The 16647-nt window shown below is 50.6% G+C and overlaps 1 protein-coding gene across 1 annotated transcript in view; it reads right to left on the reverse strand.

Moving 5' to 3' along the window:
- The window catches only part of LOC118673559 (voltage-dependent R-type calcium channel subunit alpha-1E), a 77366-nt gene extending 61010 nt beyond the window's left edge, over positions 1 to 16356 (reverse strand). The window contains exons 1-11 of the mRNA XM_036344540.1: positions 16254 to 16356; positions 11578 to 11631; positions 10939 to 11028; positions 9841 to 10050; positions 9010 to 9122; positions 7433 to 7545; positions 6940 to 7071; positions 6384 to 6456; positions 5453 to 5570; positions 3458 to 3525; positions 2648 to 2745 (exon numbers count right to left, since the gene is read on the reverse strand). Of these exons, the coding sequence (XP_036200433.1) occupies positions 2648 to 2745; positions 3458 to 3525; positions 5453 to 5570; positions 6384 to 6456; positions 6940 to 7071; positions 7433 to 7545; positions 9010 to 9122; positions 9841 to 10050; positions 10939 to 11028; positions 11578 to 11631; positions 16254 to 16323 (1139 nt within the window). The 5' untranslated portion in view covers positions 16324 to 16356. The remainder of the gene's footprint in view (positions 1 to 2647; positions 2746 to 3457; positions 3526 to 5452; positions 5571 to 6383; positions 6457 to 6939; positions 7072 to 7432; positions 7546 to 9009; positions 9123 to 9840; positions 10051 to 10938; positions 11029 to 11577; positions 11632 to 16253) is intronic.
- Positions 16357 to 16647: the final 291 nt, after the last annotated feature.

The raw sequence follows: 16647 nt of genomic DNA on the forward strand, positions 1-16647 counted from the left end.
GAGCACACTCAAGTGCACGCACACACATGCACGCACCAGGCAGAAGAGAAACCCAATTGCCGAATCCCACACAAATCAGACACACACTTCAAAGCCCTCTTTACTTCTCCACTCACATATGAGTAGATCCACTTCCTGCCCCATCAGAATCATTAACGTACCTTCATTCCCCAAATCATACCGAGAAGCATCCACGTATCTCCAACCCATGCATCTGTGACCTCACACGCAGCCCACAATTATCCCGTGGACCAGGAAGGCCAGTGAGCGTTCTTCCTCTTCCAGAAATGGGACACAGGATCAGAGATCCTGAAGGATCTCACCACGGTCACAGAACATATGAGTGGCAGGACTACAGCCAGCACCCAGGCCATTTGGTTTGTCACCATGCTCTTTCCCTGTCGCTCCAGGGACAGCCACATTCTTGCTTTCACTCCCGAGGGGTGTGCACACACCTGACGGACGTAGCGCTGCCAGTGGCACCCACCTCACACACTTGTCCCGCATCCAGAGTCTGGAACTCTGCCCGTCCTGGGCGGTCACAGCACTTTCTTCCACTGCACTGTGCCCGGTACACACACGGCTCAACACCTACAGGCCCTGCTACCGGCAGTTCATTCATTCTTTCATTCCATCAAGTGTAGGTTTCTACTCTGGGCTGAGCACCTTCCCAACTCAGGGCTCCAAACCCACTCTCCCCGCAGGCTTCCTCATCTCAGCAAACAGAACCACCCACTGACTTCTCTTCTAAGCTTCAAACTCATGGAACCAACTGCCTTACCCAGCGGCATGTTTGGCTACCTGTGTATTTTTCTCCCAAACTCATGAGCTCAGGGAAGGTGGATTAGAAACCACTCAAGATCCAGAGATAATTTTTCGGACGGGGGGTAGGGTTGGGGGCAGTTTTTTCCCCACTCACAGAGGAGGGGCCCAGAGCCAGATCTTCGTGGTTTTGAAAGGTCAGGGCAAGATGATGGCCATGCAGGGAAGGGAGGGCTCCACAGGTAACCCTGGCATACCTCTGCCAGGTGAGGCTCCTCATTCGAGAGCCTTGTACATGAGCACTGGCCAAAAAGGGCTTCTTCCTCACTAGCTTCAAGGAGTCGATGATAGGGTCTGGTGCCACCCCTGGGGATCTCCGGCCCTCTCCATAGATACCCCAGGGCTACTCACACAGTCCTCAGGCAACTAGCAGCTACAGGAGTGCCATGGTTCTGCAGCCACAGCTCGGCCTCTCCTCCAACAGCATCCTCCAGCCCCACACAGGAAGTCAGCCCCACCCAGGGCCTAGCCCTCTGCCCCCAGCTCCACCAGCCGCCACAGGCCCAGGTTGGATCCTTAAAAGTGTCTCCTCACTGATTACTTCATCACCTTTCATTCATTCCCTGGACTCAGTGCCCAGGGGCCACTCAGCTAGACTCAGTTCCCATGAGCCACTCAAACTGCTCCTGCAAAGCTCACTTACAACTTCCATGTTGCCAGTCCCTTTGCTGTCCTCATCTCGCGTGATCTTTCAACAGTATTTCACACCGCTGTTCGCCCTCCTTCCTGAAGGGTGTCCTTCTCTAGTCTCCAGGGCACCATGCTTCCTGGTTCCTTCGCCCCACCTCCTGGAAGCTCCCCGTCAGGCACAGGTGGGCTCTGGGCCTCTGTCCTCAGCTTGTCCCTTCTCCATCTGGACTCTCCCAGATCGTTACTGCTAACCCCGACTTCTCTCCTAAGCTTCAGATGCCTATTCAACATCTCCCCTTGGATGTCTTGTAAGGATCTCAAATTCAGTGTGGTCCAAATGAGCCTGGGCGCTCCATCGTTCTCCAGAGTATCGTACACACAGCCGCCACCTCCCCACTTGCTGAAGCCTCACGCCTTAGACCTTGGGAGAAATGCTTCCTCTCCTCTTACTCATCCACCCCGTCACATTTAACCCAGCATTAGTTCACGCTATTGGGTCACCCTCCAAAACAGAGACTGAATGGGATGACCTTCCACCTTCTCCGTTGCCACCACCCTGCTTTGAGACCCTGTTATCTTTCACCTACTTTCAGAGTCAACTTTCTGTGTCCCTGCCTCCCCTCTTGGCCCCTACAATCCATTCTCCACAAAGCAGAGTGACCTTTTAAAAGTATGAATCATGTCCCATCCATCCTTCCACTTTAAACGCTCCCAGGGCTGCAACGAGAATACAAGCTGAAATCCTTCACCTGGGCCTTCGGGACCTGGCTCCTGCCCACCATGCTGACCTTGTCTCCTTTGATCCCTTCTCATTCCTTCCACACCAGCCAACTGCTGGAGCTGCTCTGCCCTCAAATGTCACAAGACACTTTACGCACATTTAGGTCTCCGCTTAAATGTCACCTCTTCTGAGAGCCCCTCCCAGACTGCCCGAAGGTACTCCACCCGGCTCCTGTTCCTCTGCCCGACTGCCCTGTTTCATGTGTTTTACAGCAGTTACCACTATTGAAAAGTATCTGTGTGTTTATTATCAATCCGACCTCGCTCACTGCAATAAATGCTCCACGAGAAGAGAGACTGTCGTGCTCACTGCTGTGTTCACAGGGCACCTCCTGGCGTGGAGTAGGTGCCCTGGGATAACCAGTGGGTTTTGAATGGAGTGCAGGGGACAGTGAGGTGAGGACTGCCGACTCACTCGATAGAAGGCATGTTGGGTGCGGACATCGGGCTGACCTCCTTGGCCTTCTGCAGCGCGTGCTTCTGGTTGAAAGCCTCCTCTTCTTCCTGCTCATCCTAGACACAAAGAAGACACGGCTGTGCCTGGGACCCCCACGAAGAAGAGGTGGCTCCCTGGGCTCTCCTGAGAAGCTCTGGAGAGCAGGAGGGGTGAGGAGCGCAAGGGGAGAGGTGAAACAAGGCAGAATGAGGGAGACTGGCTGAGAGACCACAGATGGCCAAGCTGCCGGGACTCCGTTGCCCTGGCATGGCCGCAACTCTGGTCTCCTCCCTGCCCCATAGGCTGCCCAGGAGAGCCGTGGAAGTCAAGGCCATGGCTCAGCCCTCAGTGGAGCTGGCCACGCTGTAGAAGTCACAGGCCAGAGCTGACACTTGCCAGGTGTTCTGTCTGGAAGTGAGGGAAGGGCCTCGTTCCCTCACTTCCAGACAGAAGCCTGAAGTGCAGCACCCAGGCTGTGCCTTCCACCGTGCCTTCTTCCCTGCAGAGCTAAGTGTTCCCAGGATTGAGTGTTTTCTTTATTCTTCATGTTACAATCCTGCTAAGGGCCTCCTTGAGGGTCCAAGTTCTAAGCTATTATTTTCTCTATCTCACGGGAGACCCAGGCTGGTCTGAGGCTCACCAAACTCAAAGAGAGTGAACCAGGCTTCCCTCAGGGCTCTCCATCTGTCCAGGAGCTCCCGGGAGGGGCCAGACACGCAGACTCCTGGAGGCACCCCAAAGGCATCCAATGGCACTAGAACCATCGCATCCCCAGAGAGCAATGCTTACCTTGGTCAGCTCCTGGGCGTTGGCCAGATTGTCCACAGCGATGGCCAAGAACACGTTCAGCAGCGTGTCTGGGGTGACGCGTTAAGGATGGACAAGTAAGAAAAGCAAGAGGCTTCAAAGCAAGGCTGAGAGGGCATCTCCACGTCTTTCCTGCTGGGGACACTGGGGTCTACCCCAAAGAGTCACTTAAGCAGGGACTGTGGGAGGGGAGGGCAGAGATACTGCGCAACCCTGTTAGGAGAATATGTCTTCCCTCCTTCCACATATCATCTCTTTGTTCAGGACAAAGAAATACATGAATGGAGTGAGAAGGCCTTTAAGCAGCTGTGATGTCTATCACAGCAATATCAAACAGAGAGTCAATGAACACAAGATGGGTAGGGAACTCAACGTAGGAGCTCATCTCCCCTTTCTGGGAGGCTGAAACTGGAGCCCGCCTACACTAGCCATCCTAAACGATTCTTAAAGATGAAAAGAAATGAGAACCCACATCCCATCGCTGACCAGCTCTCAGTAATGGGGTGCTAACTTATTTCTCCTGTTCTTCTCGTCCTGCACAGCTTCTGTATTTCATTTAGCAAAATGTCACAGAGCTCACCAAGATCATTATGGAACCCATTTTTATTCTGCACGCTAACCTCTCAAGTCCCAAATTTCCAACTGTGTTTGAGGCCCGTGTGTTCTGGGACAAAGAACTGGTTCCAGAAAGTCCAGGTCTGACTGCCCTCAGAGTAAAAAGAAAAAAAAAACCACCAAAAAAACACACAAAAAACCAAAACAAGGCCACTGTGACAAATCGGCCTTCCATTTCTGTGACTCATTGCACAGCTTTCTTCTTACGGGCTCTTTTTGGTCTAGAGTTGGCTTTGGCCCTTATCAGTTTTCAGGGCAGAAAACCAAAAGGGGCGTCTTTTCTCTGTGAGATTATAGAAGATGCAGAACCACAGCTGTATCACAGCAGCTCCTCGTTTTTACTCTACCAACCCCAATTCAAGGCAAGTCGCACTCCCCCAAAACAGCTAATGATCGTGTAGAAGTCTGTAGTTTACCAGGTGCATTCAAATAAATTACCTCATTTACTATTCACAACGAACAAAGAAGACAGGCATAGGTATTCTAATTTCACATGTGGAAACTAGAAGCTCAGAAAGATGGAGTGCCTTTCCCAAGGCCACACAGCTGGATGCAGAGTTGCTGGGATTAAAACCGAATCTTCCTGGATCTAGATCCTGTGACCAGACCTGGGTTTTGGAATGCGATGACCTTGGTTTCTACTTTCCCTTTACAGTTGAGTAATAGTTTGATCTTTGTTATTTCTCCTATGTCTTACAAAGTAAGGATTAGATGAACCAGTGCCAGTAAAGCACTTAGTACACACAGAGACTCACAAATAGCACAGAAGCAGTCAATGTTAGATGTGCTTAGCTATAGTAGCATTAATCATAATGCTAGTGTTTTAGAGATCTTACTATGGGGCAGGCTCTGTTCTATGGTAACATGAAATTAACTCATGAGTATTATAATCTGCCCACTGTTTCAGCCTACAACGATCTCTGCCCTCTCTTCTTTCCCCAGCTCATAGTAGCTCCAATCATTCAACACAATAGCCTCATTTGGATGCTATTCTTTTTCTTCATTTTTATTCCCTTTACCCAATTAGCGTACAAATTCCTTAAGGTCAGAATCCTTGTTTCTCTTAGTATACGGAGCAATGTCTGGTTTCCTCTTAGTATACAGAGCAATGTTCCCACCCCCCCACCCATCCCTGCCCCACTCCAGTTCTACCACCATCACCACCTTCCTCCCCACCTCCTCCACACCACCACCACCACCACCTCCACCTCCACCTCCACCTCCACCTCCACCACCAACCTCCTCCTCCTTCACCATCACTACCACAACACCCCCCCCCTTTCTTCCATCTCCCCCTCCCCTCCTCAAAAGCCTGACTGGGCAGGCAGGCGGCACAAAGAGGAGCATGTTTAAAAAGGATACAGTTTCCAAACAAGGTGAGCACAATGAAATAGATGGCTGACCACATGCCTGAGCTGACCCCACCCTGGGAGCGGATCCCATTGTACATCACCTCATTCCAGTCCTCGCCTGTCAGGATCTACGCAAAGCAAACAACAGGCAAGTCAGAGACCTGGGCTGGTTGAGAAAATGGGGGAAAGTCTGGGCCTGAGTCTTTTCCACCTACCCCCTTGCTTGGCCATCCTGCCAGGGAGGGGGGAAAATGTCACTCCCATGGATAATCCTAAACTTTCTTCTGTTATGGAAGAGAATTTTAGGCATTGAAAATAGAGAAAGAGCATTAAAAGGGAAGATTTATTCCTCAAACTACAGAGTCCCTCCCCACCACCCCCACTTTGCCAGGCCCATAGGAATCACTCAGACCAGGCAGTCTGGTCATTCCCCACCTGTCACCAGAGCTGCCAAGAGGCAATTCCTGAGACAGCATCATTATGGGAAAGAGCTGCCTGGGCACCAGTTCCGGAAACCTGGATTCTGGTTCAGCCTCAGATTCTGGCTAAATAGCGTTTTTCTTAGGTCTAAGACATTACTGATTTTTAATTTCCCCCATTATTCCAAATTTATTTTGGTGGGGGCTAATCATACTTCATTAAATGATCACATATGTTAGATGATGTTTCCGGTTTCAGAACACCATAAATGCGATAGCTTTTTTACTGTCTTTGACTCGAGACCTCATATGTAGGGAGGAGGCCAATGAGGCCATCATGAGGGGGCTCTTCTCTTATTGGTAAGAACAGAGCAACCAAAATCCTAGGAATTACTGTGGTGATGATTCCTCAACAAGCAAGACACCCAGCTGCCTGGGAGGGGCCTGGAGGGGCAGAGTGGGATTCTCCTAACCCTTTCACCTTGCGATGTGCGCCCAGGAACCTGCCAGTTGGCCTCATACCTGGAATACAGTCATGATGGCTGCAGGGAAAGTGTCAAAGTTTGCCGAAGGAGTCCCATCATTAAAGTTAAACCTGAGAAGGGAATCCAGAGAGAATGGAATGAAAATTCTTACACACCAAGGTTTCCCTTCCCAAGATTATGCCATTTTCATCACTTCTTTCCCCTTTCTCCACGTCCCCCTTTCCTACATTCCCCCCACTCCATGTCCCTAGTAGAGATGGTATTAGAGACTATGGCTGAAGGACTGCGCTCTGTGAAGGGTGTGTCTTTGAAGGGCGTGGGTACTGAGATGGAGTTTGGGCAGAGCCTGAGGTTCAGGGCCCTGGGCTGGACATTTCAGAGAGAGCTCCAGAGGAAGGGTCTCTGAAGCAAGAACCCTGTACAATGTGAAAAGGTTACAAGCAGAGACGCCTGTTCCACAACACGCACAGTGGTTGACATGGGCCAGGGACAGGAGCAAACAAGATGGGAACATGGTGATTGAATGAGTGACCCCGGCGCTCCCAGGCTGAGGTTGTAAGGCTCCTTTGGATGGAAAGCTAGTTGGTGCTTACCTGCCTCCAAACAGCTGCATTCCTAGGAGAGCAAAGACCACGATGAAGAGGAAGAGGAGGAAGAGCAAACTGATGATAGACTTCATGGAACTCATCAAGGAGACCACCAAATTCCGTAGGGATGCCCAGTACCTACAAAACGCAGACGACATGACAGCGGTGAGCAGTGAATACCACATTATCCCCAAGTCAGCTGGACATCTGCCTGGTGGTCTATGAATGAGCTGCATTTTTAATCCTTGTAGGAAGGACAGATGGTAGCAACAGTGTGGCTCCCCTTGGGAATGTAGCATGGGACTTGGCATCATAGATGTTTCTTCTGGTTCGATCTTTGGAGAAGGAGGAGGAGGAGCTGAAGAATGGAGTGGGGGGATGAGATAAGGAAGGGGAAGATCTGGTAAGGGGGATGAGGAATGGGAGGACATATAATAAGGCAGAGAGAAGCTTCCACTCTCCAAGGTAGTTGGGAAGGGTCCAGATTCTGGTCACTTACTTGGTTATTTTAAATATTCTTAGAAGCCGGAGAGCTCGCAAGACACTGATTCCAAAAGATGTTCCAGGTCTGAAGATGGCCCAGACCACTTCAAAGATACTGCCCACTGTGACCTAAAGAACCAAACCCAGCCACAGTACCAGGAGGAGGAAGAGAGGAGAGGAACATTCTGGTAGTCGGCAATCAACAGTACTCATTGGGCTGTGGAGAAATTAAAACTCTCCCCTCCCCACCCCCTTGCTAACTTTAATCCTGCAGACTGTGGGCTGGTTTACTGACTGCTGTTGTCCTTGGTGAAAACTACAAGTGATCAATTCTGCACAAAACTGACAGCCGTAACTGTCTTACATTGTAACACTTTGAGCAGACAGACAAAAGAGTCGTCCTCAAAGCAAGGAACCAAACTTGAAGTAATACAGGTTGCATTCCAATATAAAAATCTCAGGGAGGGCCCACATTCTCTCATTGTTCTAGAATTTAATGCTCACAAGAACGGTTTAGTCATGTGTAGACTATCTGTCAGTCCCTCAGGCCCCACACAGCCTAATGTGAAGGTGCTACTGGGTGGCAGAGAATCTGACTGCTGTAGGAAGCAGCCATGTCAAATTAAAAACAACTTGTTTTTTGTTTTAATTATGCACCTAGTGATTGTCCACTATATAGTCTCTACATTGCATGAGGAGAAATAACTGATAAATTCATCCTCACAGCAATTCTGAATATATGTAGATAAAGAAACTAAGATTATAATGGTCTTTCACTGGCTGGGATGCCTGAAAACTGCCCGTACCCAAAAACATATGTTCCATGTTAAAATGCAGATTGGCAAGTGCTCAAAATCCTTAGCACATAACTGAAAATTTGGCAGAAAAAGAAATAGGTTTGGCAGAAAGAGAAGTGGATCAGGAACCCAAAGTTTTGGGACCCAGCACTGCTGCTAATGGGCGATGTGAACTGGGGACACGTGTCCTCTGGGAATGGGCAGGCTAACTCCTGACACGCAATCTAGTGGACAAGGTTGCTGAAAGCCATGGAGGACCACAGAGTATGTGAAAGCACCTGAATCCTGTTAGAAACGTGCAGTTATATATCCATATTATCTAGCAAGTGGACAGTGGACGACATTTCTAACGTATGTGTGTGTGTGTGTGCGTGCGAATCCATGTGCATGACTATGAGGGTATATTTAGATAATTTTCCCAACTGCAACTGAACCCAAATATATAAGCTCATCTTTGTTACTGAACTACCTTCTGGAATCAAGTTTTTTCTCTCCCTTCTCAGGCATTCCCCAGGATACTAAGTGATTTAAAACTCTAGCTTTGTCAAATTCACTGAGCTGTACACTTAAGGGTGCCCTCTATGGTGTGTGTTACACTGCCATGAAAACATTAAAAATAAAGCTTAAAACCAACCAACTAACCTAGTGTGGCAAGGATTCACTCACTCCTGCCCCCGTTAGCTAACCTTATCTGGTCCCCTGGTATACTTTCTGATTTCAGTGCTTCATGCTGGGCAAGAGAGGAGCTGCTTGTCCCACCCGTGGCTTATCGACAGGAGGGCTCCCGAGCACTTACCCCAAAATCAAAGCAGTTGAAGGAAGAGTGGAAATAAAGGCGAGGCCCCATGCCGTACATCTTCAGGGACATCTCCAAGAGGAAGAGTCCCAGAAACAGAAATTCTGCATAGTCTGAAAGCATCAAAAGCAGGAGCATTTGTTCCCCAGATGGCGGGCTCCCACACTCCCGAACCCCAAAACTCCACCTGCAGAGGTGCCCTTCACATGAGCAGGACCCACACAAGTAAGGAGGGTCATGACCAGGGCAGGTCAGTACCAGGCAACACCTAATGATGTCAGAATTCGCTCTCACCCAGCAGCAGCCCCAGGTGCTCCCCAGGTCGGCTTTGCTCTCCATCAACAGGTGGGTTTGCCACTGCCCTTTAAATGGTAGGTGGCTCCCCAGAAAGACGGGGCTTTACCATGGCTTCGATGTGAGAGCCAGAAGGGTCCCCCACACGCCCAGTCGTGGCAGCCTCCTGGAGCCCCACTCACACACAGTGGCAGCCTTACCCAGAGCTGACTAACCCTTACGTCCCCTTTTTGGTGTATTCGAGGTGCCCGTTGCCCTGAGCTTCCTCCCTACACCGCTGATCCTCTTTAAAATACTAAGTGAAGGCCTTACACCACCCGAATTGCAATGCCATCTGTTGACTCCTCAGCAAAGATTTGTTTATCTGATTCAATAACGAATGACAGATTGGAATGGTCCCTTGGAGACAGCCCTGGCCTCCCTCACAACGTGAAGGGGGAGAACTCTGGGCGGACAGAAAGAAGCACTGCCGGGCCCAGCACAATCCTGGCTCTCTGACACTTGCAGCTGGAGAGCCCGCAGTCACGGGTCACTCACAGAGGAAGTGGGTGAGCCACTGGGGCTGGTTGTGATGGACGATGGCCACGCAGGCGGTGTTGAGAGCCACCAGGCTCAGCACAATCCAGTAAAACACCTGGGATTTCACCATGTGGCGGACAGAGATGCGCAGAAGCCTTTCCTTGTGCCGGAAATAGGAGGCCCCGTCCACCTTTGCGCTTTTGATGCTGGCTCGGGCGAGGGGTGTGCCTGTGGGGGAGAAGGAGGGAGGGAGAAGGAGGCTGCAAAAACGATCACCCTCTGTGGCGAGGGGGACAGTGTTGGTCCCCCAGCTGGGTGGCCACCATGCTGCAGGTCTGGGGACACCCGTGATAAGGAGTCTCCACAGTAGAGATCCCTGCTTTTCCTCTGGGCACGCTCAGTCCTAGAAAGGATTCCCTGGGTCGGAGGACACAAGGCATATATACCTGGTATCTTAAAGCGAATCAGATCATGTTTATGTTTGGGCTTCTCTCTGGCCTTTCCTTTTCAATATCCTTCGGGGGCTGGAATCATTCTGCTGCCTCTGTGATCTTTCTGCCACGGGCAGCCGAACGCAGCAGTGAGCTCTGTACGCCTCTTCTGCTTTTAAGAATGAAGACCCCTCCCTTTTTCTTGAGGAAATATCTGCCATCTGCCAGCATTTCTACGAGAATCTGGGACTGAACACGTCATGCTGTAGGGTTCTCAGTAGGAATTTGTTTAAATATCACATGGACGATGGGACGGCAGGAGGTGGGTGCTACTGGGGTTAAGAAGGTTCTCAAATGGGGGTTACTAGGAGCAACAGGCCCTCAGCTCCTTTGAACGTATCTAAGTGGGTTTTCATGATCCTGCAGGAGAGACCGGCTGATGGACACATGGGCACACGTGAAGAATCTGGGCTGGATTTTTCTAAGCCCATGTTTCATGTGAACAGGGTCCCCGCGTCCATTTTTTTCTAAGTCATTGTAGATTAGATTCCCACACCTTCTCTAATTACAACCCTGGGTTCTGGATTCTTTGGGTTCCCTTCCTCCTCGTGGTGCTTCTCAAAAGACAGGCTCTTTGTTTTGATGGGAGATTCAGAGAGGGGAAGACCTAACTGGTCCCACTCACCCACGGAGGAGATATCCACACAGTGCTCGTCGCTGGAGTCTCGAGTCATGACCTCCGTGCGGCTGCGTTTGATGGTGGCCCTTCGAAGCACTGTGCCAGGATAGGGGAGGCAGGTGAGGACACGCATAACCGGGTCATTCTGCTCAAAACTGAGGATTGTCGGCCAGAGGCCTCTGGGACCCAGGCGACTGCCCTTAAACAGCTGAGCCAGGGTCACAGAAGTCGCAAACGTCTATAGAGACAAGACTCCCGTGCTGAGAGGCACCTATCTGTGCTGGCTCCTCACCAGCGAGGCAATTCCTGGGAATGAAAGTGGTCCCAAGAGGATCTCCACTGATGTTCAAAGAAGATCCTTTATATGCCATGGATTGCATGATGGGCTTTTTATTGCACATTATCAATGACACACCCCGGAACCAAAGTAACTCTTGGATTTGGCTTTCATCATGTTAAAAAGCATTTAAAAATTTGTGACTCAATTCCCTTCCTTTTAAAGCATGAAGGATTTTATGACAGAGAGACTTCGGTTTCAAATCCCAGAGCGCCCTTCTTTTATTTCTCTCTCCTCTTTGGATCAAGAGACCACCATGCAAAAGAGGGGGCCATGCCAGTGGAGTGAGGAGTTGGTTGGAGCCTTACCTTCCAAGGCTGATGTGCCAGCATTTTTATTTTCTTCAGCAAGCATGACTTCCTCTACATGGAAACAAATGGTTTAGTCAATTATCTGTAAATGGCAAATTATCTTGCAAAATGAAATCCCTCAGGGAGGGCTTGGGCTCCAGGGCAACAGAGAAGGAACAAAGGGTTCACAGTCCGTAGCAGGCGTCAGCAAGAGAAAGCCGCCAAGGTCACGGAGAGAGCGCCCCAGACACATCAGAACAGAAGGATGTTTTGGGTGCGTGGGCGCTTGGGGAAGATGGTAAAATCCAGCTCTGTGTCTGACATGCTCCTTCAGGAGGATGCTCATGAGGGGAGAGTTGACCTTTTTAACTAAAACCCCCTTAAGTTGATAGAAATGAGAACTTCTGTTTCTGGTTTTTCTTCTTCCCAGGTTATTGTCTTTCCTAACTCCTTAAGCCTTCTCCAGCAATGGGAGCTTCCTTAGTTCCTCTTGTCTGCAACTTCACATCTACCAGCTCATTCAGGAGGCGAGGCCACGCTTTGGGCGTTGGCCTGTCTACTTCGTGAGGAGCAGCACTCAGGGAGAGGAGCAGGGCTGGAGGGCTGGCTTCCTCCCACCCCACCACCCACCACTCCATCCTGCTTTCATTGGGCAGAGCTTGAGCTGACCACGCTTGGGCCCATCATGAACGTGTCCTTGTGATATTGGATTTTGTTCACGATCTATTCCTGACACAGAACTCTTAAAACCCTTGGAATTTACTGTCTTCTGTACACTAATGAGATGATTCATTGTGGGGGAGGCCTAGTCACCAGAATGGGGGCTGGTAACTAGAAAAACCAACCCCAGGATTAGAGGGTTATAACTTTCAGCCCTATCCCTCTCCCACCTCCTGGGAAGGGAGAGGGGCTAGAGCAGGGGTGGGCAAACTTTTTGACTCGAGGGCCACAATGGGTTCTTAAACTGGACCGGAGGGCCGGAACAAAAGCATGGATGGAGTGTTTGTGTGAACTAATATAAATTCAAAGTAAACATCATTACATAAAAGGGTATGGTCTTTTTTTTTTTTTTTAGTTTTATTCATTTCAAACGGGCCGGATCCGGCCTGCGGGCCGTTAGTTTGCCCACGGCTGGGCTAGAGATTACGGATAACAATGGCTGATGAATTAACCAGTCATGCCAATGGGATGGAACCTTTATAAAACCTACACATCAGGGAGCTCCTGGGCTGGTGGCCACGCCAAGATCCTGAGAGGATGCCATGTCTGGAGAGAGGACGGCAGTGCTGTGCAGCCCCAACCTCTGCCCCTCACCTTGGTCTGTATGTTTCTTCATTTTGGCTGTTCCTGAGTTGTATTCTTTATAATAAGCTGGTAGTAATTATCGTTTTTCCTGAGCTCCAGAAGTTGTTCTAGTGAATTATCAAACCCGGACCCCTCTGAATTTGTCGTCAGTGGGGCAGAAATGCAGGTCATTGGGGGCCTCTGCTTGTGGCTGGTCCCTAACCTGTGGGGTGTGCATGAACTCCAGGCGGTACTCAGTGTCAGAATGGAACTGAATTGTTGAGTATCCGACAGGTGTCGAAGAATGGCAGGACTGACTGGTGTTGGAACAACATATTTGGTTGTTGGTGTTTGGAAAAGCACCACACAGTCCCTTGGCCTCCCCTAGGGCAGCCCTGTACTCCCCATTGGCAAGATCCTATTTTCTATACTTGTTAGAATAAGCCTCACCAGCATCCCTCCAAACCTGCCAACAAAATAGCCCCTGTCTGGTGGAACTCGGAGTCCCCTATTTGGCCCCACCCTCACTTGGCCTATAATAGACCGGTTTGGAGACTTAAGTAGCCATTGCCTAGGATTCCGGCTGCTGGGGAAAGCTTGCAGCAGGCCCTATTAAAGGATGGTTTATAATTTAAGCTCCTGTAACAAGTTCAAGGGCAAGCAGAAAAGGGTGAAGTCATTACCACAATTCCACCTGCATAAAAAATTGAGAGCGTATAATGAATGTATTTCCCAGGGAGGGGGCATTTTGAAGCTCAGGGGGATGGCCATTCTACCAAGTCCTAATGTTTAACTTCCTCTTTTGAGTACAGCCTCCAGCGAAATTCTAAGTTAGCATTTTGAGTGTTATTGGTGGAATGCTCCTTGATGCAGACAAAGAGGGTTTTAAAGTCATTGGGCTGTACAGTTTGAGAGCACCCTTTTAAAATAGGTACTTGTTAGCCCTAGCTGGTTTGGCTCAGCGGATAGAGCGTCGGCTTGAGGACTGAAGGGTCTCAGGTTCAATTCCGGTCAAGGGCACATGCCTAGGTTGCCGGCTCGATCCCCACTGGGGGGCATGTAGGAGTGGCCGATCAATGATTCTCTCTCATCATTGATGTTTCTATCTCTCTCTCCCTCTTCCTTCCTCTCTGAAATCAATAAAAATATTAAAAATAAATAAATAAAATAGGTGCTTGTTAAAACACCTCATAGCAACCTGAATGACCCGAGCCAGAAGCTTGGCTGTGTACAGTGCCTGGACCTTGGGGTGGGCAGATCTGAGGACCCCCAAACAGAGGGGGGGTGTGGAGCTGTGGAGCATCTCTGGGAAGCGCTGGAGGGCTCTGGATGTGCTGAAACCCCCCCTCCCCCAATGCCTTTTGCCAAGTTTGCTTTCGAACTTGAGAGTGCCTTTCCAGGGAAATGTAACCCATATGTCTCTGATTCACTGCCGTTCCATGTGTAAAGGGAAGGGCCAGGAAGCACAGGTTGACGTCGCAGTGCGTCTTTTTTCTTAGAAGGAGGAGAGAGCTGGCTGTGCTGTGCCAACTGGAAGAAAGTGCAGCCTTGCGATCCTGCATGGATTTGCAAAGCAGAGCCACAGAGAGCAGCATCCTGGGCGTGCACCTGACCCTGAGTGCGGCCAGGGCCAGGGCCGGAAGGTCCTTTCCCAGTTCTGCCGCCCACCCACTCGCTAGGGTGGTCTGTCAGATGGCAACTCCGCCCAGGAAGCCAGTGGCAGTGGGGATTCAAGCTGCCTGACTGGCCTGGCAGCAGATCTGCTCAGTAAGGCCGAGTTACCATTCTGGGAAGAGGAGAGGGTTATTCACGTTCACGCTCACACAAGGGTCTCCCAGGAGAAAGCACAAGTGCAGTCCACACGCCTGGGCATGGCTCAGCTTCCAGAGGAGGCAAAGGGATGCAGCGAGTCCCAAAGAGGGTGACTGCTATCTGGCTTTGAAGTAGTAGTTTCAGTCACACTCTCTCTCACCCCTGATAGATCATCCAACACTGACTCCGGAGCAGAGAGAGAGCTTTGTGTGCTGGTGGCGGAGTGAGTGTCATGGCGTCATTCCAAAGCTCGTCTAGAAGAATAAGGCTCGGGCAACTAAGCAGCAAATCAGATTCCAATTTTTGCCCCGGGAGGCCTCACGGTTGTGCTATGCTTTCTACTGGGAATAGAGAAAAGGTGCTGACTGTCATGTATAATTTTCGATTAAAAAATGTCCTCTTTGCTCAGGAAGAGAATGAAGATAAATAGGACCAATGCAATCCAGCCTGTAAAATAGCAAGGCAAGCACATGCAGCCTTTTTACTGACAGAGACGGGGTGACTGATGTCTCTCCTACGCAGCTGAGCCACAGTCCAACTGGAATCTGGTGGCTCCGTGAGTTAAGACAACCGTGGTGGGTTTGGGCCTACGCTCAGGGCGGGGCAAGAATCATTCCTGATGCGGAGCCAAGACGGGGGAACTGGTGACAGCTCGGGGAATAGGCAAAACCAGTTCTCACCATCACCTGTGCCCCGGCTGACTGTGATGGCCTCACCATTGGTCCTATTATCTGTTCTCGAACCAGCCACCAAGTGCTCCTTCAACATCTTCAATCAGAGCACGTCCCTCCTCTGTTCAAAACCCTCCAGTGGTTCCTGCCTCACTCGCCCTGACAATGCCGGTCATGCCCGATCACTGCCCTCTCCCCCTGTGATTGCCCTCATCCTGTCTCCTGAACCCCTCCCCTTGCTCACCCCCCTCCTGGCTGCTCCCACTTTACAGCCTTGGCATCGGCATATTCCTCCCTCAGATCGTCCTGTGGCTCGCCCCCTCATCTCCTTCAAATGTCCGCCAAACAGATCTACCCTGACACCTCTATTTAAAGCTGTGACTTCCCCTACGCCCCATGGCCCTACCTGAATTTGTTGTCAGTGGGGTAGACATGTAGGTCAGTGGATCTTATCACCTTCTGACAAGTTGCTTATGTATAATTTTGTTCACTGTCGCCTTCCCCGCCTAGAGGGTAGTGAGCTCCAGGAGAGGAGAGTGCTGGCTCACTGCTGTACCAGGAGCCTGGAACAGGACCCGGCAGCAAGGCAGCAACACTACCCATCCATGGAATGAATGGGTTATTGTTAGCAGTAGCAGCAGCACAAACGTTACCGGCCCAAACTCAGCTCCAGGATTGGATTATGCTACCATTTCCTCAGTGCGCCTTGCTACCATGCCCGTCTCATGAAGGTGTTTAATAGAAGAACAGGGACTGTCAGACGCCAGATAAAGGAAAGTGGGACCTGCAGGGAACCTCAAAGCAAATGAGGCATCTAGAGCCTCTCTCTGCTCCGATCCAGGCTGCCCCTGGGCAGGGAGGTACTGGGAGGTCCCCGCCGCCCATGCAGCCCGCCACCGGCCGTCCCGTCCCGCCTGCCAGCCTTACCCGCTTTGTCGATCCAGGCGCGGTACCCGTTCAGCTCCCGCTCAATCTGCTGCTGGCGTCGCAGCTTCATGAAAGCCCTCCGGTTCTCCACTCTCTCTCTCTCTTTGGCAAATTCCCTGTGGACAAGGAGGATGAGATGCACTAAGTTCAGGCAGTGCCATGACTAAGAGAAAGAGTGATGTGAGGAGGAGAGAGAGATTGAGCAGGTGCCTCTGGGCACCCCCTTTCCCCTTCCCTTGGTCCCAGCTGCATCCATGACATCCTTAAAAAGTTGTTCAGAAACTCACCTCATTCAGCCCCATGCAGAAACCTTCCCAGATCCGGTTTATACCCATCAGCACTAACACCCTCTGCTTGCTTGCTCGGAAAGGTGTTTCCTTAGCCACGTGACGAA

This window comes from Myotis myotis, unplaced genomic scaffold (assembly GCF_014108235.1).
Source record: "Myotis myotis isolate mMyoMyo1 unplaced genomic scaffold, mMyoMyo1.p scaffold_m19_p_18, whole genome shotgun sequence".
In the NCBI taxonomy this organism is placed as follows: Eukaryota; Metazoa; Chordata; class Mammalia; order Chiroptera; family Vespertilionidae; genus Myotis; species Myotis myotis.